This window comes from Podarcis cretensis, assembly GCF_951804945.1.
Source record: "Podarcis cretensis genome assembly, chromosome: 5".
NCBI lineage: Eukaryota > Metazoa > Chordata > Lepidosauria > Squamata > Lacertidae > Podarcis > Podarcis cretensis.
The window spans coordinates 99334145-99359504 of NC_137174.1; the positions used below are offsets into that span (position 1 = coordinate 99334145).

Sequence of the window (25360 nt, forward strand, 5' to 3'; positions counted from 1 at the left end):
GGTAAAATGACATTTATTTGGCTAAAACGCATAAGTGGAAGAAAAAAGGAAGAACGCACAAAACAACCCCCATCCCAGGAGCTTGCAATTCACAGACAACAGGAAACTGGGACACTTAACACTGATTGAAAGAGGCATGGCTAGGAGAGAAAAGTCCATCACCACCAGTCTCTGTGGCTAGAGAGAGCTCTGTTGAGGCAACCAGCTAAAGATTTCTGTTTGGGCGTTTTTACGTTGGCTTCCCTGCAAAGGACACCATGAATGGCCTTTGCCCAGCACAGGAAATCTTGACATCATGCAGCTCAAACCATCTAGTGTCAAAACCTGGCTCCTTAAAGAGAGATCTTCCAGGTCTTCGCTAAGCCAACGAGCAAGGAAGGTTGGGGAAACTAAAAAACCCTTAATTCTTCCGGTTTGTTAGTGCTAAAAAACTAGTAACTGTTTCTGCTACAGACATGTTTGCTCCTCTCTGAAGCAGGAGAGCTAGCCTGGATGAAAGTTTACGATGCAGGGTGGTCACTGAGGAATTGAGCTGGTCTCAAAGGCCTGAACTGGGCAGCCTTTAGGCTAGAAACCCTGCAACAATGCAGTGATAGGACCAGATCTCATATGGCTTTTAGGAAAACGCAGCAGCTGTAATAGGGAACAGAAATTATGTTTCCCACAATGCAAGAAGGGAGTTTCACAAGGCCCATTTTCCAAGTGGTCAAATGTACAAGATGCTTCAATGCTGGTATTTTCAGGATGAACGGGCTGTCAGAAAGTGCCTCAATTCTGCAACTCTCGCATGGCCAATTCAAGGTTAGTTTGGATACTACTGGAGTGGCATGAAAGCTGCCCAAACATGGCTTGGGTCCCACGATGTTCCGCTAGCATATGTGAAGTACCATGTGGCTTTTCAAATCCATTATGGGACTCATAACAATACTGTCATCGGCCAGAGCAGAAGGACTCTGCTCTGGGTGGAAACTTGGGACAGTCAAAGGTTGCCCTGTGTAGCGGTTCCTCCCCAATTACGACCCTTTTTTTAAAAAACAAACAAACAGCAACCTGTGTTGAGGACTAAATAGTTATATGAATAATGAGTGTAGCTGTATGGGTGGAAGAGTTCATTGACATTCCCACCACCTCAGCTGCGAAGGAAGGAAATGCAATTTCTGGCTAAATGCATGTGGTGGCCCTGGAAAACTATTTGCTTCTGGATGCAAAGAAGTTAATAACCCTTGCCTATTTTCTCCCTCTGACTCTGGGAAGTATGGAAGTCTCCAAATATTGCTTAAAAGGGGTGCATGACACAGTGCCCAGGTGAGTTCATTCAGAGGCAACAGGACTATGCTTCACACATGACTAAATAAATCTGCACAAATGCTGCAAGCAAGTTGTTCTATGAAGAGCCTACCTTGTGTAGCAACACCCGTGTAGGGGCCATCACTTACAAGTACAGGTGTGCGAGATTTGTGCCCGTCCCTAACCAAAACCCACTTTTGTACAGTAATTTCGCAGGGCCGAAGTACTGTTAAGTGTACTGGCCTTTGGGCTTCTTTTGAAAAGGGCACAAAACAGAGTCAAGCACACAGGTGGCGATCTTTCAATGCTACCGTTGCTCTACAAATCTACATCTTAGAGAGAGGGACCACTGGTATAATGCAATATGTAGCAGTCACTATTTCAGCACCCCAAATCCAGTTGTTTTTTTAAAAGTCATCCAACAAATTTATCTGCTTCTGTAGTGACCTTTGAAGGTATCGTTTTGGAATGGCTGGCTCCATAAGTGTCATTCCTTTAGGGCCGCTGACACTCCTGTTCCCAAAAGCAGTCTCCAGATGAGCCGGTTTGGGAGACAATTTCTGGGGCAAAAGAACCACCCTGAGGTGCCGTCTCCGTCCAACTCGCTGTTTTCATGGCAAAATGATCTTTTGGAAGAGCGCCCTCAAAGGAAAAGACACAAATTATCCTGAGGCCATGTGTACCACGGCAATTTTACAGCACTGGGGAAACCTTTCAGAAGCACATTTTACCGCATGAATAACATGGAAGGGAAATCTGCCTTGCGGCAACTCAGTTCCTGCGTCTGTGAATCAACTTTATACTGTGTGCAAATGTTCAGAAGTGCGTCTCAAAACAATCCAACTGAACACACTTTTGAAGAGTTAAAACGGGGCAATCCAGCATTTCCAGGACTCTCCTCTCTCCCTGTGGAATGGGAAGGTAGGCTGAGGAACAGAAATGCATTCTCCTTCAGATTTTTAAGACACCAGGGGAAACTCACAGGGAAGAGAGAGCATGGCGCTGTCTGCTTTGTGAGCTCCCACCAAAAATCCTGACGGTGTACGGCCCAGACTGACCACCACAGTGGCAATCTGACCAACACCTCCGTTCCTGTCCAGGGACAATCTTCATGTCAGAACATGTGTGGGCGCCAGGATGCCTTGAAGCTGTCCCGCTGAGCTCACAGAGTGTGGCAGAGGCTGTCTGCCTGCTCTGTATTCTCAGAGCACGAACAATTCCTCCCCGCCCCCCGAGACATTTCACAAGCTGATTTTCCTACAAAGAGACAATCTCTTAAGAAAAACATTAATTCATGAAATAACCCAGACGAGCAGTCGTCCATGGACAAGGGGCAGCTGGCATCGTTCTTTACAGGGAAACATCAGAAGTAGGGACTGAATCCAGGGAAAATCCATGCAGAGCTGACAGTTAACTCTGAACATTTATTACACAGTTAACAACAAAAGCCAACAGGAGGACCACCCCCAGACATCGGGCAGTTCACTGAAAGAGCAGCTGTTTTGCGTGATATTAATTTGCACCGTACTCAAGGCAGGGCTGAGAGTTGGCAGGGTTTGCACTCGAACACCCAGGAGATTTGGAGGTGACGCAACGAATGTGTCGCACCCTCTGAGCAAGATCTGTGCCGCTGCAGGTCTTTCCTGGGAGCACAGAACACACACTCAGCCATAGTTGCACAACGGGGCGGTTCCCCTGTTCCCCATGAAGGGGTGGGGGGTGGGCAGCAAAGCCCTGACCACTGGGCATGTATGACAGACACAGGCAGGCAGGAGAGCAGAGTTGCAGGATCAGACAGAGCTGCATGGTGCACTTTGGAAGCTGGGAGGCAGGAAGGGGTTAGGGTCAGGTAGGGATGTTCTGAGAAGAGATGGGTAAGTCAACAAAGGCGAGATGGGTACGTCAACAAAGACCAAACACCCGGCGCCAGGAAAGGGGTCACAAACCTTTGCTTAAAGCACAACACGCAAAAGAGATAACAATTTAAGCTTTTAACAGGTTCCCAAGTTCCCTTGTTTTCGCTGCCCAACAAGTCTCAGAATGGGGAGAATTGGGGTCGCTTTTCCGGACGCTACAGAACGACTGCCACCCATTCAGCCCTGCTCTGGCTTTGCAACGCAACGTACATTCCACCTGAGGGCCGCACAATGCTAGCCTGATGTTCTCCTCCAATTCGGCAGCAAGCAACTTGCCTTTGAAGCCTTGGGGGGTTGCTACTCCTGCTGCAAATCCACAGGAACTTTAAGCCAACTTTGCCCATTTGGGAAGCGAACTGAAGTTTTTCTTTTATTATTGTGTGCGCCAGAAGCAGGAAGAGGCGGCTGAGCAGACGACCCAACAACCTCACCGCGGTTACAGTGGGAATCTGCAGACATGCTCCCCCCCCTTTTTTTTGCACAGCCTCCCCTCCCACTTATCTTCTTGAGGACCAGCAAACTGGGGGAACAGAAGGGCTTGCAAGGTGACCAACTGCCGCTCCGGCATCCCAAAAAGCATCTTGTGACTCCACAGCCAGCCGCCACCTCTCTCTCTCTCTTTACAGATTTTCTACTGTAACTACTTCCTGCACTACTTCGACTTCACACCAGCTCAAGGGCCTTGCGGGCCTTGAACTGGATACAGCCTGTGAGGAGGCAGGGGGCACCCTGGGGCTTGGGGGCAGGTAGGCAACGATGCTTGCCTACAGGGCAGCCTCCCGGCTCTGCCAGCCCCATAATTCCCCCGCCAACCAGAGCGCTCATTTGCACGAGTGGCTCGGGCCGGTTAAAAGTTTAAAAGGAATACGCCTGCTTTAAAATAAGAGCCACCTTCCCCCCGTTTCCCCCAAGAAACAAGACAGCAAATAACCAATGAAAGGGGAAGTGGGGAAGGCGTTCAAACGCAACAATGCGCCCCACTCCCCAAGGCACTAGTCCTCAGCGAGAGGAGGAGGAGGACGCTGCCCGGGTGGGCTGCCACGGCAGACTCAGCCCTCGGGCGGCTGGTTGAGGGGGAGGCGCTTGCCCTCTGGAGCTCATCGTCAGCGGTTCTCTTCATGCCTGGAGGCGGGACTCATCAAGGAAGCAGCATTTGCAGAAATCCCCGCGGGGTCCAGGGTCTCTAGTCCTCCTCGTCCTCGCTGATGTCGTAAGCCACCGCTGACTTGTTCCTGGGGACGTTGGCCGGAGACGAGGGGGGCGTCCGGGCAGTGAAGGGCCAGCGGAAGGAAGGGGAGGGGGAGCGGTCGTGGGTGGGGCTGCTGCTGGGGCTCTGCTTGGGGCTGATGGCCTGAAGCATACGCCCCTTGCCCTCCTTCAGCATGTGCTTCTGGGGAGGAAAGGCAGAGCGCTGGTCAGAAACCTGCCGCAAAACTCGCATTCAGAATACTCGAATTAAGAATAGGAAGCTGTCTTGTGAATCAGACCCAGTGGTCCGCCTAGCTCAGCAGTGGGCCCTGCTGCTGTTGGACTACAACTCCCAGAATCCCTAGCTAGCAGGAACAGCGCTCAGGGATGATGGGAGTTGCAGTTCAACAGCAGCTGAGGACCCGCTCTGAGAAACGCTGGCACACTGACCAGCCGCGGTGGCTCTCCAGGGTTTCAGAGAAGGGGTCTCTGCCAAGTCTACCTGGTGATGCTAGCAGGGGCTGCACCTGGGGCCTTCTGCATGCAAGGCAGGTGTTCTGCTGCTGGGTCTGGGTCCTTCCCATGCAGAGGACTCACACCGGCTCCAAGTTTCAGGCCTGCCCCATGCCACTTATCCAGGCATCAAACCATTAGTTCACCTGGCTCTGTACTGGCTGCAGCTCTCCAGAGGTTCAGGCAGGAGTCCTTTGGCTGGAGATGATGTTGGGGACTGAACCTGGGACTTTCAGTGTGCGAGGCAGGGACCCCACGGGTCATCTAGTCCAACCCCCTGCAACGCAGGATTGTCCTGTCTGAACTCACCACATGGGTTAGCTGTTAGCATGTGCAACAAGGCTTCCTTTATCGAGCTGGATCACCTGGGGCCCACCCAGTTCAGTATTGTCTGCTCTGACTTAGCAGCTGCTGACCAGGGCACTCTCCCCTCTGAGATCCTTCAAACTAAGGCAGACGGGGAGCCTCAGTCCCAGAGGCTGAAGACAGCCAAGCCAGACCCCCTGTGATGGCCTGGGATTCAGACTCGGATGCTGAACCTGAGGGATCCCAGCCTGCACAGGATTCCCCGCCGCCAAAGCCAGCTGAGCTGGGGCTGGGGCTTGAGCCTGAAGGGTCCTCACCTGTGCTGGGTCCTCAGGTGCAGGCATCAGCTGAGTCTTCTCTGGCTCCGGAGGTGATGGAGGACCCATTGCCTGCAGGTGCTCCACTCTCAGCCCCGTCAGAGGAAGCTGTGGTTGCCTCTGGGTCCGGTAACCCTCCAGCCTCTCCTGAGCTGCAGAGGCTCAGGGCAGAGAGGCGGAGGGAACTAAGTTCCCGCAGGAGGAGTGCTCGCCTCCAGGCCAGGAGAGGCGAGTCACCAGAGGATCGGGGCCGTCCTATGCCTCGGGGCAGATAAAAGCCGGCCCGCCCCAGTCCCAAGTTGCGGGAGCAATGTTGTTGGTTGCTAGTTCCTGCCTGAACCCTGTCCTGCTTTTCTGCCAGAGCTCCTAACCTGCCCTGGCTCCCTGCTTGCAAGCCTGTTCCTGACTTCACCTGGCTCCCTGCCCTGCACCCAGATTCAGCTGCTATGGACTGCCTCCTCGTTGCACCTTTGACCACGGACCGGACTTGGACCTTGCCTCTCGGGTAACCCGCAGGACCAGCACACCCCCGATCCTCAGACCACACCCCCTTAATGGTTCTCCTTTGTGCCTGGGTGGAACGCGTCCTGGCTTTGAGTGACACCTGTTGCCCTGCCCACTTTTGCCCCTGGCCCTGCCCACCAGGGGCTGGTCACGGCTCCTCCATGCTGCTCAATCCTCAAGTGCCAAAGACCAAATCTGGGCTGCTGCGGATGCAGAGGAGGAGCTCCACCTGCGGCCTTGGGGTCTACAGTTCTATGTAGGACATACAGTCTTTGTTCAGCGCATTTGGCCCAGAGGGTGCAGGCACACGTGCAGAGGATGCAAGCCCTGAGACAAGGCAGGCAGAGGAGCGGAAGGCGTCTGTCGCTGCTGCCTCCTTACCAGAGCTCCTTCGGGGCCAAACATCTCCAGGAAGTTGCCAATGAACTCGCGTGACTTCTCTTCCCATTTCTGGATGAGGTCGATGCTTTTCTCCTCCACTTTCTGCACAAACTCCTTGGACTTCTCCTCGACGTCCTTCACCCTCTTCTTCACTTTGTCCACACGCTCTTGCAAGTGGTACTTCTTCTCCTGCAATAAAAGAGAGAGGCCGCCATTGTCAGTATGCCTTTGAGCCGGTGCCAGCGACTGGGCTCAACAACTGGTTCTGCCCCGACTGGGCTAGGCGACTAGAGCACTTCCAGAGACCTTCCACTCCCGGAAAGCAGGTCCAAGTGCACTGGACTCACAACTGTCCATTGTGAGTACCAAGCTCGGAACAACATGGAAGAAAGCTGTGAAGCATAACTTCTTTTATTTCTAATAGCTACTGTAAACTAAAATTAAAAGGCTACTGACTTGCACGAGTGTTACAGCTCTCACTTAGCCATCTGGCCACTACATAGATAACACACAGACTCCACACAGTGTCAGGCAGGAGCGGAAGAAGCAAAGAGCAGTCTCTGCCCCCTGCTTTCTGAAAACATCATATCAGGAGATTCTCGCAAAACGGCAGTCTTGGGGACAGCACTGGGCAGAAGGGCCGAATTCTGCACACAGAAAACACCTCGCTCTGTGACAGACTCAAAGCAGATGCAGAAATGTGTTTCCATGGGTGGCAAGATCTGGATTTCGTGGGATTTGGGGGTCCCTGGACTCACGTTGATGAAGCTGACGTTGAGCTCCTTAGCCGTGTAGCCTCTCTGCAGGTTCCGCCGGGCGTAGACGTCGTAGTCGCGGACGATGCGAGTGATGATATCCGACGTGGAAATCCCTTCGGTTCTCTGAGTCGGTGCGAACATTCCTGCAAACAGATGGAGAGATGGTTGGGTGGGCAGTCTGTTGACCCCAGAAGGTTCCGTGCACATGGCGACATGATGCAATCTGGAAAGGCCCTGTACCCTTCTTGGAGGCATGTAATTAGCATGATGAGAAAGACTGGGGATGGGGGGTGGGGAGGAAGGGAAAGGGGGGGGGGGACAAAGGAGGAAGAAGCAGGTTTGGGCTACGCAGCCCCCAGCCCCTGTGTTCTCCTCCCACCTGAATTCACTGCTCTCCAATGGCCCATCTAGTCCAGCACTGGCCAAACAGACGCCAATAATAATAATAATAATAATAATAATAATAATAATAATAATAATTTTTATTTATACCCTGCCCTCCCCAGCCAGAGCCGGCTGCTAACGCCAGTAAAATTACAATAAAAACATAATAGGGAAAACCCCCAATTTAAAATACAGGTTAAAATGCAATTTAAAATGCAGCCTCATTTTACAAGTAGCCCATAAATCAAAACCATAAGGGGGGGGGGGGACAGAAGGGTCAGACTGAGTCCAAACCAAAGGCCAGGCGGAAAAGCTCCGTCTTGCAGGCCCCGTGAAAAGATGTCAAATCCCGCAGGGCCCTAGTCTCTTGTGACCGAGCATTCCACCAAGTCGGGGCCAGTGCTGAAAAGGCCCTGGCCCTAGTTGAGACCAATCTAACCACCTTGAGACCTGGGACCTCCAAAGTGTTGTCATTTGTGGACCTTAAGGTTCTCCGCGGGGCATACCAGGAGAGGCAGTCCCATAGGTACGTGGGTCCTAGGCCACATAGGGCTTTAAAGGTCAAAACCAGAACCTTAAACCTGACCCTGTACTCCACCGGGAGCCAGTGCAGTTGGTAAAGCACTGGATGAATGTGATCCCACGGCAAGGACCCCGTAAGGAGCCTCACTGCGGCATTCTGCACCCGCTGGAGTTTCTGGAACAGCTTCAAGGGCAGCCCCACGTAGAGCGAGTTACAATAATCAAGCCTGGAGGTGACCGTCACATGGATCACTGTGGCCAGATCAGGGCAAGAAAGGTAAGGGACCAACTGCTTAATACGTCGGAGATGGAAAAATGCCACCTTTCCTGCGGCTGCAACCTGCGCTTCCATGGAAAGCTGCAAGCAGGATTCCAGCACAAGAGTCTCCCCTCCTGTGGTTTCCAGCAACTGGGATTCAGAAGCATCGCTGCTTCTGACCTCATGGCTAGCAGCCCCTGACAGTCCTATCCTCTAGAGCAGTTTCCAAAACTTGGGTCTCCAGCTGTTTTTGGACTACAGTTCCCATCATCGGCCTAGGGCCCTCGTACCTACGGGACCGCCTCTCCCGGTCTGCCCCACAGAGAGCCTCAAGGTCCATAAATAGCAGCACCCTCGTGGTCCCAGGCCCTAAGAAAGTCAGATTAGCCTCAACCAGAGCCAGGGCCTTTTCAACACTGGCTCCGGCCTGGTGGAACGCTCTGCCTCATGAGACCAGGGCCCTGCAGGATCTGATCTCTTTCCGCAGGGCCTGGAAGACAGAGTTGTTCCACCTGGCCTTAGGCTTGGAGCCAATTTGACTCCCTCCCCCTCTTTCTTTTTTCTTTCTCCTCCTGTGATGAGGCTGCATTTTAATATTTTAATGTTTCAATATTTTAATTGTTGTATTTTAATCTTGCTTTTAAGTTGTATTCATTCAACTTGTTTTTATTATTGCTTGTTAGCCGCCTTGAGCCCGGCCTTGGCTGGGGAGGGCAGGGTATAAATAAAAATTATTATTATTATTATCCCTGCTTGCTAGGGATGATGGGAGTTTTAGTCCAACAACAGCTGGAGACTCGGGATTGGGAAAGCCTGCTCTAGAAGCATGTAGGGAAATGAAGAGGCTCTGCACATCCCTGGCCTGGAGGGGAGCCAGCCCCAAGCCTCCCCAGAGGGCATCGCGGAAGGGCTGGGGGGTTCTACTGCAGAGACACAAGCTCACCTGCTTCTTTTATGTGCTTATAGACATCGTCACTGCCGGCAGAGGAGTAGGGGATGTCATCATGGGCAACAAAGTCGATCTGTGGGATCGGACAGCAAGAACCATTAGCAAAACAGCGGAGTCTGGGCAGCAGAGAAGAGGGGGCGGCACAACCCATGACCTGGTGGATGAGGGCACCAAGCAGGGACTGGCACAGAGACACAGAGCAGGGAAGACCTTTCAGCCCATTGTGCTGCCACTGGCCAGGTCTCTAGGGTGCCCCCCATCAGAGGGCAGGAAGAATGGAGACTGGCTCCAGTGTGGTGTAGTGGTTAAGAGCGGTGGACTCATAATCTGGTGAACCGGGTTTGCTTCCCCGCTCCTCCACATGTAGCTACTGGGTGACCTTGGGCTAGTCACACTTCTCTGAAGTCTCTCAGCCCCACTCACCTCACATAGTGTTTGTTGTGGGGGAGGAAGGGAAAGGAGATTGTGAGCCGCTTTGAGATTCCTTAGGGTAGTGATACAGCGGGATATCAAATCCAAACTCTTCTGCTTTTTGCCACGGCTCAGAGAATCCCGCCTGGCTGTAAGGCTAAGGACTGGAAAAGCTACAAGGGACCCAGCCCCCTTCCCTCCAAACCACCTTTCACAGAGGCTCTTTTACCCTGTGCTCAGCCAAGAACTCGGGCGTCAGGGTCCACGGGGCGTTCCTCACCACCTCGTCCACGTAGCGGCAGTGCTGCACGGCGTCGTAACGCTCGGCCTCGTTCATCACCGTGAAGCCCTTGAAGTTGTGCGTCAGCTCGTCGCTGCAGACTGCAATCGTGGAAAGGGCAACGGGTGAGAACGTGAGCTCTGGGCCTCTTAAGCAACCCTGTCCACTCTCGCTGGGGCGCCTCCTCCCCGGAGCTCCCACCTCCCTGTGGTGTCACAGCGCCACCTAGGAAAGGGCTGCAGCTCAGGGACAGAGCATCTGTGCTGCATGCAGAAGGCTCCGGGGTCAAGCCCTGACATCAGGGGGCTGGGAGAGACCCCCTGACTAAAAACCCCACAGAGCCGCTGCCAGTCAGTGTATGCAGTACTGAGTTAGATGGACCACAGGTCTGATTCAGGATATGTACATAAAGACTCCAATGGGAGAATAATAATAATTAGAATTAAAAATCAAGGAGAAGTAATTATCCCAGTTGGAATATATGCACCCAATGGAAAGAAAGGAGAATTCTTCAAAGAACTAGGAAAAAGGTTGCTGGAATACACAGAAGAAAAAAATGATCCTCAAGGGAGATTTAAATGGGGTAACAAACCCTGAGATGGACAGAACAACAGGACAGAGAGGGGAAAAAGAAGGAAAGCTGCCACGTAGTTTTTCCGAACTGGTAGAAAATATGGATATAAAAGATGCACGGAGATTTAAACGTTTAACAGAAAGGGACTATACTTATTTTTTCAGAACCAAATAAATCCGCCAGTAGTATAGATGCCATTTGGCTATCTAAAGAGTTACTTGGGAGAATAGATAAGATACGAATTCTGCCAAAACTAGGTCTGATTCAGGATATAGCATCTTCCCAGGGAGCCTGGGTATGTTTAGCCTGGATAAGAGGAGACGGAGAGGAGATATGATAAAAAGGTAAAGGTACCCCTGCCCGTACGGGCCAGTCTTGACAGACTCTGGGGTTGTGCGCCCATCTCACTCAAGAGGCCAGGGGCCAGCGCTGTCCGGAGACACTTCCGGGTCACGTGGCCAGCGTGACATCGCTGCTCTGGCGAGCCAGAGCCGCACACGGAAACGCCGTTTACCTTCCCGCTGGTAAGCGGTCCCTATTTATCTACTTGCACCCGGAGGTGCTTTCGAACTGCTAGGTTGGCAGGCGCTGGGACCGAGCAGCGGGAGCGCACCCCGCCGCAGGGATTCGAACCGCCGACCTTTCGATCGGCAAGCCCTAGGCGCTGAGGCTTTAACCCACAGCGCCACCTGCGTCCCCTAGGAGATATGATAGCCGTCTTCAAATATCTAAAGGGCTGTCACACGGAAGAGGGAGGAAGCTTGTTCTCCCCTCTGGAGGATAGGACCTGACCTAATGGATTCAAGTTACAAGAAAGTAGATTCTTGTAAGAAGAAGAACATTCTGGCAGTGAGGGCTGTTTGGCAGTGGAATGGATTTAATCTGGAGATTGTGGACTCTCCTTCCTTGGAGGTTTTCCACAGAGGTCGGGTGGCCATCTCTCTTTTTTTTTTTTTTATAATAATTTTTATTAATTTTCCACACAGATAATAAACAGCAATATAACACAATATAACTTCATACTCATCGGTTCATAACCTTTTTTCTTTGACTTCCCCATACCTCCCCATCCCTGCATCCTTGTTTAATAATTCTTTAGCAACCCTTAAGTCCATTGTCTTAATTCCTTTTCGTAAATATTTCTTAAGTTTTTTTTGTTTACTGCTGCAATTCTTTACTTCTTACCCCCTGACATCTTAACATTCCTCGATTTTACAATTATTTTTAAGATATATTTTGAAATTCTTCCAGTCCTCTTCCACTGTCTCTTTCCCCTGGTCCCGGATTCTGCCCGTCATCTCGGCCAGTCCCATAAAATCAATCACCTTTGTTTGCCATTCTTCCAGAGTAGGTAATTCTTGCGTCTTCCAATACTTTGCCAGTAGAATTCTTGCTGCTGTAGTGGCATACATAAAGAAAGTCCTATCCTTTCTTAACACCACTTGGCCCACCATACCCAAAAGGAAAGCCTCTGGTTTCTTAGGAAAAGTCCACTTAAGGACCTTCTTAATTTCATTATAGATCATTTCCCAGAAAGCTTTAACCTTTGGGCAGGTCCACCAAAGGTGGTAGAAAGTGCCTTCAGTCTCATTACATTTCCAACACTTATTATTAGGCAAATGATAAATCTTTGCTAGCTTGACTGGGGTCATGTACCACCGGTAGATCATTTTCATAATATTTTCTTTTAAAGCATTACATGCAGTAAATTTAATACCGGTGGTCCATAATTGTTCCCAGTCAGCAAACATGATATCATGACCTATATCTTGTGCCCATTTGATCATAGCTGATTTCACCGTTTCATCCTGTGTATTCCATTTTAACAGCAAGTTATACATTCTTGATAAATTCTTAGTATTGGGTTCCAACAATTCTGTTTCTAATTTTGACTTCTCTTTCTGAAATCCTATTTTCCTGTCCTGTTTAAACGTCTCATTTATCTGATAGTAATGCAACCAATCTCGAACCTTAGGTTTTAGTTTCTCATAACTCTGAAGTTTCACCCTTTCACCATCGTATTCTATGATCTCATGATATTTTGGCCATTTAGAATCCATATTAAGCTTTTTTACTTCCCTAGCTTCCATTGGTGACACCCACCTAGGGGTTTTACTTTCCAACAAATCTTTGTATCTAATCCAAACGTTGTACAATGCTTTCCTTACAATATGGTTTTTAAAACTTTTATACACCTTTACCTTGTCATACCATAAATATGCATGCCAACCAAAACTATTGTCATACCCTTCCAGATCCAAAATGTCAGTATTCTCAAGAAGTAGCCAGTGTTTCAACCAGCAGAAAGCTGCTGATTCATAATAAAGTCTTAAGTCCGGCAGGGCAAACCCCCCTCTATCCTTTGCATCAGTTAAAATCTTAAATTTAATTCTGGGCTTTTTGCCCTGCCAGACAAATTTTGATATGTCTTTCTGCCACTTCTTGAAACAGTCCATCTTGTCCACAATCTGCAACGTCTGGAATAAAAACAGCATTCTAGGCAATACATTCATCTTAATAGTAGCGATTCGGCCTAACAAGGAAAGTTTCAGCCTTGACCATATTTCCAGATCCTTTTTAACTTCTGACCAACATTTTTCATAATTATCCTTAAATAAGTTCACATTCTTGGATGTTAAGTTTACCCCCAGGTATTTTACCCTTTTTGTAATTTCCAAACCTGTTTCATTCTGAAAACTCTCTCTTTCTTCCATTGTTAAATTTTTTTCCAACACTTTCGTTTTTTGTCTATTCAATTTAAAACCTGCTACTCGACCAAATGTTTCAATTAGTTCTAATACTCTTTTAGTACTAGTGTCTGGCTGTTGCAAAGTCAATACTAGGTCATCTGCAAATGCTCTTAATTTATAATGTCTAACTCCGACCTGAACTCCTTTAACCAACTGGTCCTTTCTAATCATGTTTAACAGAACCTCCAGGACCGATATAAAAAGCAAAGGGGATATTGGGCAGCCCTGTCGTGTACCTTTTTCTATAGGTATTTCTTCTGTTACCACGTTATTTACAATTAATTTGGCCTTTTGTTGAGAGTATATTGCACCTATACCGTTTTCAAAACCTTGTCCTACCCCCATCCCTTGGAGATTCTTTTTCATAAAAGTCCAACAAATGTTGTCAAAGGCTTTCTCCGCGTCCACAAAAATCAAAACTGCTTTCCTATTAATGTCAACGTCCAGCAGCTCCAAAATGTCTATAATGTTCCTCACATTGTCTGACATATGTCTACCTGGGAGAAAGCCTGTTTGGTCCTTATGAATCTCTTCTGCCAACACTCTTTTCAATCTTTTTGCCAAAATGTCTGCAAAAATTTTGTAATCCACATTGAGTAAAGATATAGGGCGGTAGTTTTTAACCTGGTTCTTCTCAGTCTCTGTTTTCGGTATAAGTGAGATGAAAGCCTCTTTCCACGATTCAGGTGCCTTTTTCCCCTTCAAAATTTCATTGCAAACTTCCTTCAATGGTTGTATCAGCCATTCTTTCAGCATTTTGTAGTATTTGGCCGTCAGGCCATCTGGTCCTGGTGATTTTCCCAATTTCATATTTTGAATGGCACCCTCTATTTCTTGTTCTGTTATTTCCTCGTTTAAGATCCTTTTACTTTGTTCTGAGATTTTTGGTAAACCGTATTTTCTGATGAATTCTTCTATTTCTTGCTCGTTGGTTGGCCCTTGTGCATACAATTTCTTAAAAAAGCTTTGAAAACAATTGTTGATCTCGTTGGGTTTGTGGATAATCTTTCCATCCATTTCTAAACTTGTTACCGTATTCATTTTCTGCCTTTTTTTCAATTGCCATGACAGAAGTTTCCCACATTTATCCGCTGATTCAAAAGTTTTTTGTCTCATTTGCTTTATCTTCCATTCTATTTGTTGGTTCATGAGTTCCATGTATTGCATCTGATGAAACTTTATTTCTCTCAAAATCTCATGAGACTTTGGTTTGGACCTCAACTTCTTCTCTCCTTCTTTTATTTTTTCTAAAATTTTTTCCTTCTTTTCATTTTGTTGCTTCCTCTTAATAGAATTTTGTTGAATTAGGAAACCTCGCATCACGGCTTTGCTTGCGTCCCAAATTATTCTTTTTTCCACATCTGTTTTCCTGTTGATCTCAAAGTAATCTTTTAATGTTTTAAGGGCCTTCTTATGGATCTCTTCGTCCTTGAATAGGGTGTCATTCATTCTCCATCTAAAGGAACCAGTTGTTGTTAGTTTCATCTCCATCTTGACCGCATTATGGTCGGAGCACGTTTTTGGGCAGATTTCTACTTTTTTTGTTCTTGACGCCAGACTACTAGAAATCCAAATTTGGTCTATTCTTGTCCATGTCATTTTTGCTTCTGAGAAGAAAGTTCCCTCTCTCTCTAAAGGATTCTTTGTTCTCCAAATGTCAATCAAGTCCATTGTTTCAGTCATTTCAAAAAAGATCCTTGGTAGTCTCCCTTCTTTCGAGATCACTTGTCTCTGTGCTTTGTCCATGTTTGTTGAGACAACTCCATTCATATCTCCCATCATTAGGATTTTATAATCTAAAAAGTCAACTAATGTCTCATGCAACTTCCTAAAAAATTCAGCCTTCCCTTCATTTGGGGCATAAACTCCCACAATTAATATCTTTTCTCCTTGAATTTGTATTTCAATTGCCAGGTATCTTCCTTGTTCATCTTTAAATATTAATTTTGGAGCCAACTTTTCCTTTGCATAGATCACCACACCTCTTTTCTTTACTTTGTCTGATGAGATGAATTCTTGACCGAGTCTCTTATTTATTAATAATTTCCTGTGTATCCTGGCAATATGGGTTTCTTGCAAACATATTATGTCTAATTGTTCTTTCTTCAAAATGTGAAAAACCTGTCTTCTTTTCCGAGGAAGGTTCAAACCATTACAGTTCCAACTAAGGAGTTGCAGAGACATTTTGTATTTAGGTAGCTGTTCCTCCAACTGCTCCAAGCTTCTGCTCTTCCTCCGATGGTGGTAGTGAAAGTCCAAATGACAAATTTGCTATATCGGGTGGTTCCCTCTCCTCCACGGTTCCTTTCTGCAGATCCTCCAGATACTTCTCTAGAAATAGTTCTTTGTCCTGAATTGTTTTTATTTTAATCTTCCTTCCATTGAAGTTAAAGGACAATCCTTGTGGAAACTCCCATCTGAATGGTATAGTGTTTTTCTTCAGCAGGTCTACTAAACTCTTGTAATATGTTCTCACCTCTAAAATGTATTTAGGAATGTCCTTAAAAATCTGTATCTGACAATTTTGGATCACCAATGCCTTTTGATAATGCAAATTCAATATTCTATCTCTTTCTTCTTTTGATCTCAATGTAATTAAGCAGTCCCTTGGTTTTTTGTCCTGCCTTCTACCCAGTCGAAAGGCTGATATTATCTCAAGTTCCTCATCTTCCTCCCATTCCTCCTGCCAAAAAGTTATGATGTTCTCTGTGAGAAATTTCACAAGGTTGTCCCCTTCCCCTTCAGGCACCAATCTAAATTTTAAATTCTTCTCTTTACGTTGAAGTTCCAATAAGGAGAGGGCTGCATCATGCTCATTCACTTTTTTAATAATAGGCCCAAATTTTTCCCTTGTCTCTTCAGCCGTTATTTTTGCACTTTCTGCAATCTTTCGTGTTTCTGAACTTTCCTGAATTAATCTATTTATAGAATCTGTGTTCGATGCAACACTAGCCGTATTCACATCCAACCTTGTTGTCAGCTCTGTTAATTTTTTAGAATTCTCTGTCGAAAGTTTTGTCAATGCTTCCAGGGATTGATTTATTTTAAGTAGAGCCTGAGTCATAGGATCCATAGAAGCTGGTGTTTTTTCCTGCACAGCTGCAGTTCCTGATATAGAGGCCCTTTTCTTGTGAGATTGTTTTGCTTTCTGCCTTGTTACTATCTCTTCTGTAGGGGCACTCATATCCTCAAGGTCGTTTTCACAGAGTTGATTCCCAAGTGGAAAATCCCACTGTTACTTTTTCAAGTGCAACAGTTTCAGATAGTGCCCTCTAGAGGGAGCATTCAATTGTATCCAAATGGCAGAGATAGAAGAAAACAAAGAAGCAAGGAAGTATAACAGTAGCCAAAAGTTTCCAATGTCCAAATTGTAATGTCTCTATTTTTCTATGTGGCCAAAATGCAGCAAAGTACATCTAAGGTCCGATAACTTTTTTGCAAACAAGTCCCCACTTCTCAAAGTTTGACAGTCCACGTCCCGGTGTCTTGTTTGGGCAGCCCGACCCCAGGGGATTTGGCAATGGAAGGTCTTAATTTTCCATTAATTTTCCAGCAGGTTAACAACGTTCCAATCCCTTCCCCCCTTCTCCTGCCAATCTGGGGGGAGGTTTTAAGTCCGATGTCAGTTTGACAGCTTAAAAAAATTAGAAAGGTTCCCTTTAAGTGCAGCTTGATTTTCGTTGCTTTATTCCTTCTGCAGTTCCGGGGAGGCAGACTTCCTTAATTTTTGCCTTTCCCGTTTTCAGCCAATTTTTTTTTTTTTAAAGTCCCGTTACTTTTCCAATCTTACTCACGGGTGTTGTGGTCAAATTCCAATTGCAGGAAGGAATCGGCGCTCTCCGCTCATGGCGACGCGGCTTCACTCCGCTAGCTGGGTGACGACTCTCAGCACCGCGCTTACCCCGATGCCGCTCAGAAGCCTTTAAAAAGGCTCCCTCACAGTACCGGGGGGCGCAAAGGGTGCCCACCGAATCTCCTTTGTTCACAGGCTCCGCGCCTGTGATTTTAGGGGTCCCCCGCTTGCCGTAGCGGGTAAGACCCGAACTAACGGAGCAGTCCTGCCTCGGAGCTCGAGGCTCGGACCGCCATTAAGCGCTGGCGCCGACCGGAAGTCTCCGGGTGGCCATCTCTCTTGGATCCTTTAGCTGAGATGCCTTCATTGCCGGGGGTTGGGCTAGATCAGTGTTTCCCAACCTTGTGCCTCCAGCTGTTTTTGAACTACAACTCCCATCATCCCTGACTAGCAAGACCAGTGGCAAGGGATGATGGGAATTGTAGTCCAAAAACAGCTGGAGGCACAAGGTTGGGAAACACTGGGCTAGATGACTCTCAGGGTCCCTTCCAGCTCTACAATTCTATGGTTTTGGCTTAACCCCTTAAACTACATCTCTGGCTGAAACAAAGTGCACACGCTCACATCAACACCTTCCCTCCCCGCAACACTTCTTGGGACAAAGGGCTGATTTTTGCTTTTTCAGAAATCTCCGCAAGCCTGTACACAAGGAATGGCACTTTTCGGAATAGCAGCATGCATTACTTTAAGAAATACTCAGAAATAAACTGTACAGAGAGCTAACTGCACAATAAAACTGTGCTAAAACGCTACAAAGTCAAGACAGTATCCCTGGAAAAGGAAGAGGGAAGCTTTGCTTGGCATCTGGACCCCAGGGAGGGAACAGCCTCCCTTGTGACATCTGGCCAGATGGAACAGACAAAAGGCAGCAGGATATAAAGACAGGCCAATATAGCCAACACACGACTGCCATGATGGCCAACTTGGAGAGGGGCCCACTTTTGCATTGGACACACTTTAATGGAATGAAACCTGAAGTGCTCTGAAAAGTCAATGGAACACATACTGGCTTGTTTGTTTTTTCTGCACAGGTCATACAGATCAGCTGTGGGTTCGATCAGTTTCAACTTAACACTCTCTGGGGTTCCTACGTTTTAGACAAGCCTCCTTGGCTGTCTTCTGGGCCATGTATTTCCTCCAGGGGAAAAAGTACTTTCTCTTGTCTGCTCTGAATCTTCTCCTGAATCAAGATCCCTGGCTGAATCAACAAATTTAAGGACTATTTACAAAAATATTGTAAATTGTATGAATGTTAAGAAAGATGTAAGATTAGTAACAACATGGCTTCAACAAATCAAACATAAAAAACATAAATTTAAGCGTAATTGGAAGAAAAGATAAATTTTGGTTAAACAGTATTTTATAATTAAGTACTTTATAAGTGTGATTTTAAATTCCGAAATTTGAGAATTAATTTGGGGAAATTTTATCATATGAATGGAACTAATTTAATAATTTGCTAGCAAAATTTATAAGTCTAGAATGCAGGAGCAAGAGCTGTGAGGAAGTCCAAGGAGGTGCATGAAACATGGATATTTGAAAATACTATGTTATTACCTATGTCTTTGATTGTTTTAAAAAATGCTTAATAAATATTTATAAAACAAACAAACAAACAAAAAAAAAACAAGATCCCTGGCTGAATCTAACCAAGTCCTAGCATTATGAGAGAGGAAGGGAAAAAATTCCCTCTACTTGCTTCTTACATATCATGCGTGGTTCCCCCAGCCAGGTAGCTTTCCTCCAAAATGTTTATGGAGTCAAAGGAGCTCTGCCTTACCCCCTACAATCAGGTACGTGTTTGGGAATAGGTTTTTCGCCTGCATCAAGGCCCGTGCGTGCCCAGAGTGGAAAAGGTCAAATATTCCGTCGGCGTAAACCCTGACTGGTCTGTCCACTAAGAAGAGGAAAAATGAAAAGCTTGTTAGTGAGGTGCTTTAAGGCTTCCACAAGAGCCTGTTCCAACCCCAAATCCAATATTCTGCCTGCTACGCTAGAGTGGCTCTCTTTGCAGCGACTTGAAGCACAGCTTCCTTTGTTCAAGTCCTCAGAGTTCCTGGTTGCAGGCAAATCCACAAAGATAATGGCTTCAAGTTACAAGAAAGGAGATTCCCAAGGAGAGCAAGAGCTGTTTGACAGTGGAATAGTCTCCCTTGGGACTCTTCTTCCTTGGAAGTTCTTAAGCAGAGGTTGGATGGTCTTGGATGCTTTAGCTGAGATTCCTGCAGTTGCGGGGGGTTGGACTAGATGACCCTCGGGGTCCCTTCCAACTTTATGACACAATCAGACCCAGAGCATTTGCAAAAGTAGCAGCAATCAATCAGGGCAGGAGAGCAAGGAGACTTCCTTCAGCTCCGGCTTCAGCTCCTTGGTGCATCAGCAATAAGGAGCCCCTGGCTGTAATGACTTTCTGGCACCCATTAGATTTTCACTGGTCATAAGAGATCCACTCAAATAGGCAATTTCCAGGGAAATTTCAGCATATGAAATACACCTGGAAAAACAGGTTCAATGTGGCACAAGGATTTTGGGAGCCAGCATAATTGTGAGCAACTCCATCCTGCTGTAAACTCAACCTCCAAAACCCTTCCATATGCAGCTGTGTCTCACGGCTCCAACATACTCAGGAAGGATATCCGTGTGCAAGAGCATGGGAAGGCAAACTAAGGCCCGGGGACCAGATCCGGCCCAATCGCCTTCCAAATCCGACCCGCGGACAGTCCGGGAATCAGCATGTTTTTTACATGAGTAGAATGTGTGCTTTTATTTAAAATGCATCTCTGGGTTTTTTGTGGGGCATAGGAATTCGTTCATATTTTTTTTCCAAAATATAGTCTGGCCCCCCACAAGGGGGGACAGTGGACTGGCCCCCTGCTGAAAATGTTTGCTGACCCCTGTGCAAGAGGGACCCATGCCTTGAGGAAATGGGGGAGACTGACCAAATTCCTATAGAGTCAGTGACAGCCACCCGGCTGTAAATGAGGATTACCGTATTTTTTGCTCTATAAAACACACTTTCCCTCTCCTAAAAAGGAAGGGGATATGTGTGTGCATCTTATGGAGCGAATGCAAGCGGGAGGCTCTGCCCTCCTCCCTCCTCAGGGAAAAGTCCCCAAGAGCCGCACACACACTCTGTGAGCTCTTTAAAGGGAGCACAGCTCTTGGGGGAGCCTTAGCCGCATGCAGCCTCTCCCGGGCAGGGAATGAGAGGCTGTGCGCGGCTATCCCATAAGCCAGGACAGCCAGCGGGATCGCAGCACAGCAATCCCGCTTGCTGTCCTGGCTTCTGGGATTCAGAATATTTTTTTCCTTGTTTTCCTCTTCCAAAAACTAGGTGTGTCTTATGGTCCGGTGCGTCTTATAGAGCAAAAAATATGGTAAATAAATGCATGCAAGTGAAGTCTACCAAGAGCTAGTAGCCACAATGCCTATGTTCTTCCTCGGCCGTTGGTTGGGTGCCCGACTGGGCACCGTCCGAAGAGTGCCGGACTAGTTGAGCCTTTGGCCTGACCTGGCAGGTTCTCCTTATGTTTGTACAAATGAACATCGCCCAAAGCGACAAACTGCCTGTGACCCCCAGTTCAAGGCTAAATCAGGGCTGTTTATCAAGCCTGGAGCCTGCAGATAAGGACGTAAGGGAAGTCTGCTGTGTCAGGCCAGCGGCCCCTTTCGTCCAGCAGCTTGTTCTGGCAGTAGCCAGTCAGATTCCTTTGTGATGCCCACAAGCAGGATCCGAGAGCAGGGGCAAATGTCATTTTGAGCCATGACACCCCCACAGGGCAGGCGGACTGGAGCCATTGTGACTAGCAGCCACCGAGAGCCACACCCTCCTCCATGAATTGGTCGAGTCCCCTTTTAAAGCCACCCGAGGCCATTTCTGCCTCCTGGGGGAGTGAGTTCCAAAGATTAACTCTGTGCTCTACAAATGGTCTTGAACAGGGGACCTTGGGGGTGATAGGCAGGGATTCACCCTGTGCGCCATTGCCCAGCTGTGGCCGAATAATAATAATAATAATAATAATAATAATAATAATAATAATAATAATAATAATTTATTTATTATTTATACCCCGCCCATCTGGCTGAGTTTCCCCAGCCACTCTGGGCAGCTCCCAATTGAGTGTTAAAAACAATACTGCATTAAATATTAAAAACTTCCCTAAACAGGGCTGCCTTCAGATGTCTTTTAAAGATAAGATAGCTGCTTATTTCCTTGACATCTGGTGGGAGGGCGTTCCACAGGGAGGGTGCCACTACCAAGAAGGCCCTCTGTCTGGTTCCCTGTAACTTAGCTTCTTGCAGTGAGGGAACTGCCAGAAGGCCCTCGGCGCTGAACCTCAGTGTCCAAGCAGAATGATGGGGGTGGAGACGCTCCTTCAGATATACTGGACCGAGGCCGTTTAGGGCTTTCAAGGTCAGCACCAGCACTTTGAATTGTGCTCGGAAACGTACTGGGAGCCAATGCAGATCTCTCAGGACTGGTGTTATGGGGTCTCTGCGGCCACTCCTAGTCACCAGTCTAGCTGCCACATTCTGGATTAATTGCAGTTTCCGGGTCACCTTCAAAGGTAGCTCCACGTAGAGCGCATTGCAGTAGTCCAAGCGGGAGATAACCAGCCAAAGAAAAGAGCAGGAGGGAAACTGGCCAAGGAAGCCTCCTGCACTGCAGGGGGTTGGACTAGATGGCCTTTGGGGGACTCATCCAACTGTACGGAGCTAGCATTCCTTTCACCAACAAGCTAGGCCAGGTCAAGCCATGACCTTTCGGAAGGTTTCCTTGCTGCTTCTCTGAGCAACTGGGGATCGTCTTCTGCCTTTATGCCTTCTCTCCCCTTCCTTGGCCTTTTCCTTGCTCTCGGATACACAGGAGCCGGGCACCGCCCACCTGCTGAGGCCACAAAGCCGCTCTCTGATCTGATAGACTGAAAGGGCAAGCTCAGCCTCACCTCCCATGACTTCGCAGGTATTAGCAGAAAGATTAAGGGGATTCTGCAGCTGCATTGTGAGGTGGGGCTCTGCACTTCGCACTCAAGCCAACAGAAGGAAGCCCAGAGGCAAACCCTCCCTTTGCCTTCCTGAACTCTTGACTGGGGATTAGGAGGGCAAATCTCTGCTGAGAAGGAAGCTGGGAGGGCAGAGAAAAGAAAAGAAAGAAAAAAACCCATTTTGCTAAAGGCTGCTCCAGTTTTGATAGATCCAGAAGGGCGTTTCGATAAGAATTAAATATAGCCCTTTGAGACCACAGCATCCTTGATAAGGGGATGGGGAGAAAGATGAGGGGATTATAATAAATGTAGTGGTTTGGGTTGGAGTAGGACAGGGGCAGGCAACCTAAGGCCCGGGGGCTGGATGTGGCCCAATCGCCTTCTCAATCCGGCCAATCAGCGTGTTTTTACATGAGTAGAACGTGTCCTTTTATTTAAAATGCATCTCTGGGTTATTTGTGGGGCCTGCCTGGTGTTTTTACATGAATAGAATGTGTGCTTTTATTTAAAATGCATCTCTGGGATATTTGTGGGGCATAGGAACTTGTTCATCATTCCCCCCCCAAAAAAAAATATAGTCCGGCCCCCCACAAGGTCTGAGGGACAATGGACCGGCCCAGGGCTGACAAAGGTTGCTGACCCCTGGAGTAGGACCTTGGAGACTAGGGTTCAAAACCCCACTCAGCCATCAAGCTCGCTGGGTGATCTTGGGTGCCAGTCACTGCCTCTCAGGCTAAACTACCTCACAGGTAGTTTATATCACCCCTTAACCTCCTCTTCTACAGGCTAAACATGCCCAGCTCCCTTAGCCGTTCCTCATAAGGCATCGTTTCGATGCCTTATGAGGAACGGCTAAGGGAGCTGGGCATGTTTAGCCTGGAGAAGAGGAGGTTAAGGGGTGATATGATAGCCATGTTCAAATATATAAAAGGATGTCACATAGAGGAGGGAGAAAGGTTGTTTTCTGCTGCTCCAGAGAAGCGGACACGGAGCAATGGATCCAAACTACAAGAAAGAAGATTCCACATTAGGAAGAACTTCCTGACAGTAAGAGCTGTTCGACAGTGGAATTTGCTGCCAAGGAGTGTGGTGGAGTCTCCTTCTTTGGAGGTCTTTAAGCAGAGGCTTGACAACCATATGTCAGGAGTGCTCTGATGGTGTTTCCTGCTTGGCAGGGGGTTGGACTCGATGGCCCTTGTGGTCTCTTCCAACTCTATGATTCTATGAAAACCCCACTCAGCCATCAAGCTTGCTGGGTGATCTTGGGTGCCAGTCACTGCCTCTCAGGCTAAACTACCTCACAGGGTTGTTGTGAGGATTAATTGAGGAGGGAGAGAACTATGTAACCCCCCCCCCCCGAGCTCCTTGGAGGTGGAACATAAAGGCAGTAAATAATCATCACCATTTCCATAAACCACAGATCCCTTCAAGTCACTGCTGAGAGGGGCTGGACTGAAATAAATCCCTCTCCCCACTTACTCAAAACTGGGCGTTTTGAGAATTACCGTATTTTTCGCTCTATAGGACGCACTTTTTCCCCTCCAAAAATTAAGGGGGAATGTGTGTGCGTCCTATGGAGTGAATGCAGGCTCCTTGGCTTCAGCGATAGCAACGCTAAGCCTCCGAAACGCAGAGGGAGCGCTCCCTCCGTGCTCCGGAGGCTTCCCGTTGCTTTCGCTGAAGCCTGGAGAGCGAGAGGCGTCGGTGCGCACCGACCCCTCTCGCTCTCCAGGCATCAGGGATAGCCGCCTGAAGGCCTTCGGTGCGCAGCACAAGTTCCCGCTGTGTTCTGGAGGCTTCAGGTTCCTTTCACTGAAGGCAGGAGAGTCTTGCTCTCCCGGCTTCAGCAAAAGGAACCCGAAGCCTGAGGAGCGCAGCGGGAACTTATGCTGCGCTCAGAAGGCTTCAGGGATACCTGCGCGCAGCCCCTCCGGCAGGGAGAGGCTGCACGCGGCTATGGCCTCTTTAGCCCTGCACAACCTCTCCCTGCCGGAGGGGTTGCGCGCGGCTAAAGAGTAAGCCCACCTCTAAAAACTAGGTGCGCCCTATGGAGCAAAAAATACGGTACTTACATGGCGTCCCCCTTAATGCTTCATCAAACGTTACTCGGATGTATGGCTTGCTGTAGTCCACTTCAAGCTCATCGGAAAATGGAGCTGGCTCCCGGAGACCCTAAATTATGAAAGGATATCAAGAAAGTAGGTGAGCTTCAACATAGAGGGGCGAAAGGGCATCTTGATTCAGCACTGAATCAGACCTGAAAACAGACCAAACGGGCACCAGGCGCAAGGCTATGGAAGGATTGCAGCAAGTGAGTGTCTGGAGGGGTCACAGAGCTCCCGCTTTCAGAGAACGCCACGTCCACTTCATCCGATGAAGGTGACTGTAGGGAGATTCAGGACAGACATCAGAGAGCCCTTCTTCACACAGCGCACAGTTAACCTACGGAACTCACTCCCACCAGGATGTGACGATGGCCACCAACCTAGATGGCTTTAAAAGATGAGACAAATTGGTGGGAGATACGGCTGTCAAAGACGGACGCCTTCTCTCTCCACCGTCAGGAGGCAGCGTGTCTCTGAACGCCAGTTGCTCACAAGAGTGGAGCTGCTGCTGCTGCACTCAGGCCCTGCTTGGGGGATTTCCAGAAGCACCTCACTGGCCCCTGCGAGAACAGGATGCTGGACTAGAGGGGCCTGATTCAGCTACAGGGCTCTTCTGTTCCTGGGTAGTAGGAAAGTCATTTGACCGATGTTTTGAAGAGCCACTGTCAGTCTGAGCACAGGATGAGATGGCCCAGTAACCCAACTTGCTGAAGTGCAGGGTTATATATATACAGTGGTACCTCGGCTCTTGAATATAATCCATTCCGGAAGACCGTTCAACTTCCGAAATGTTCAGAAACAGAGGCGTAAAGGGTTGGCTGCAAGTTCAATTGGAAAAACTGAAAAATGCGCAACGAAAGCTTTTCGACTTCTGAGGTGTGTTTGAAAATGGAAGCAATTACTTCCGGGTTTTCAGCGTTCAAAAACCAAAACGTTCGGCTTCCGAGACACTTGAAAACAGAGGCACCACTGTATTTGCAATTCAGCTTCTCTTGCTGTGGAACATTGGAACTAATTCCACATAAAATCCAGAGATTCCGAAGGTTTCATATACCACTGTTTTCTTATTACTTCTTTTTCTGGAACAAACAAAGGAACCTCTTTCGTCTCTTTTCTCT

The 25360-nt window shown here is 48.0% G+C and overlaps 1 protein-coding gene across 3 annotated transcripts in view; it reads right to left on the reverse strand.

Annotated features, from left to right (window-relative positions):
• Positions 1–1040: 1040 nt before the first annotated feature.
• Positions 1041–25360, reverse strand: part of PCYT1A (phosphate cytidylyltransferase 1A, choline) — a 50435-nt gene continuing 26115 nt past the window's right edge. For all 3 annotated transcript variants that reach the window (XM_079978015.1, XM_079978013.1, XM_079978014.1), the window contains 7 exons: positions 24210–24309; positions 18933–19049; positions 9925–10076; positions 9279–9357; positions 7171–7313; positions 6413–6601; positions 1041–4593 (listed from right to left, as the gene is read on the reverse strand). In XM_079978015.1, coding sequence (XP_079834141.1) covers positions 4387–4593; positions 6413–6601; positions 7171–7313; positions 9279–9357; positions 9925–10076; positions 18933–19049; positions 24210–24309 — 987 coding nt within the window. In that variant the 3' untranslated portion in view covers positions 1041–4386. The remainder of the gene's footprint in view (positions 4594–6412; positions 6602–7170; positions 7314–9278; positions 9358–9924; positions 10077–18932; positions 19050–24209; positions 24310–25360) is intronic.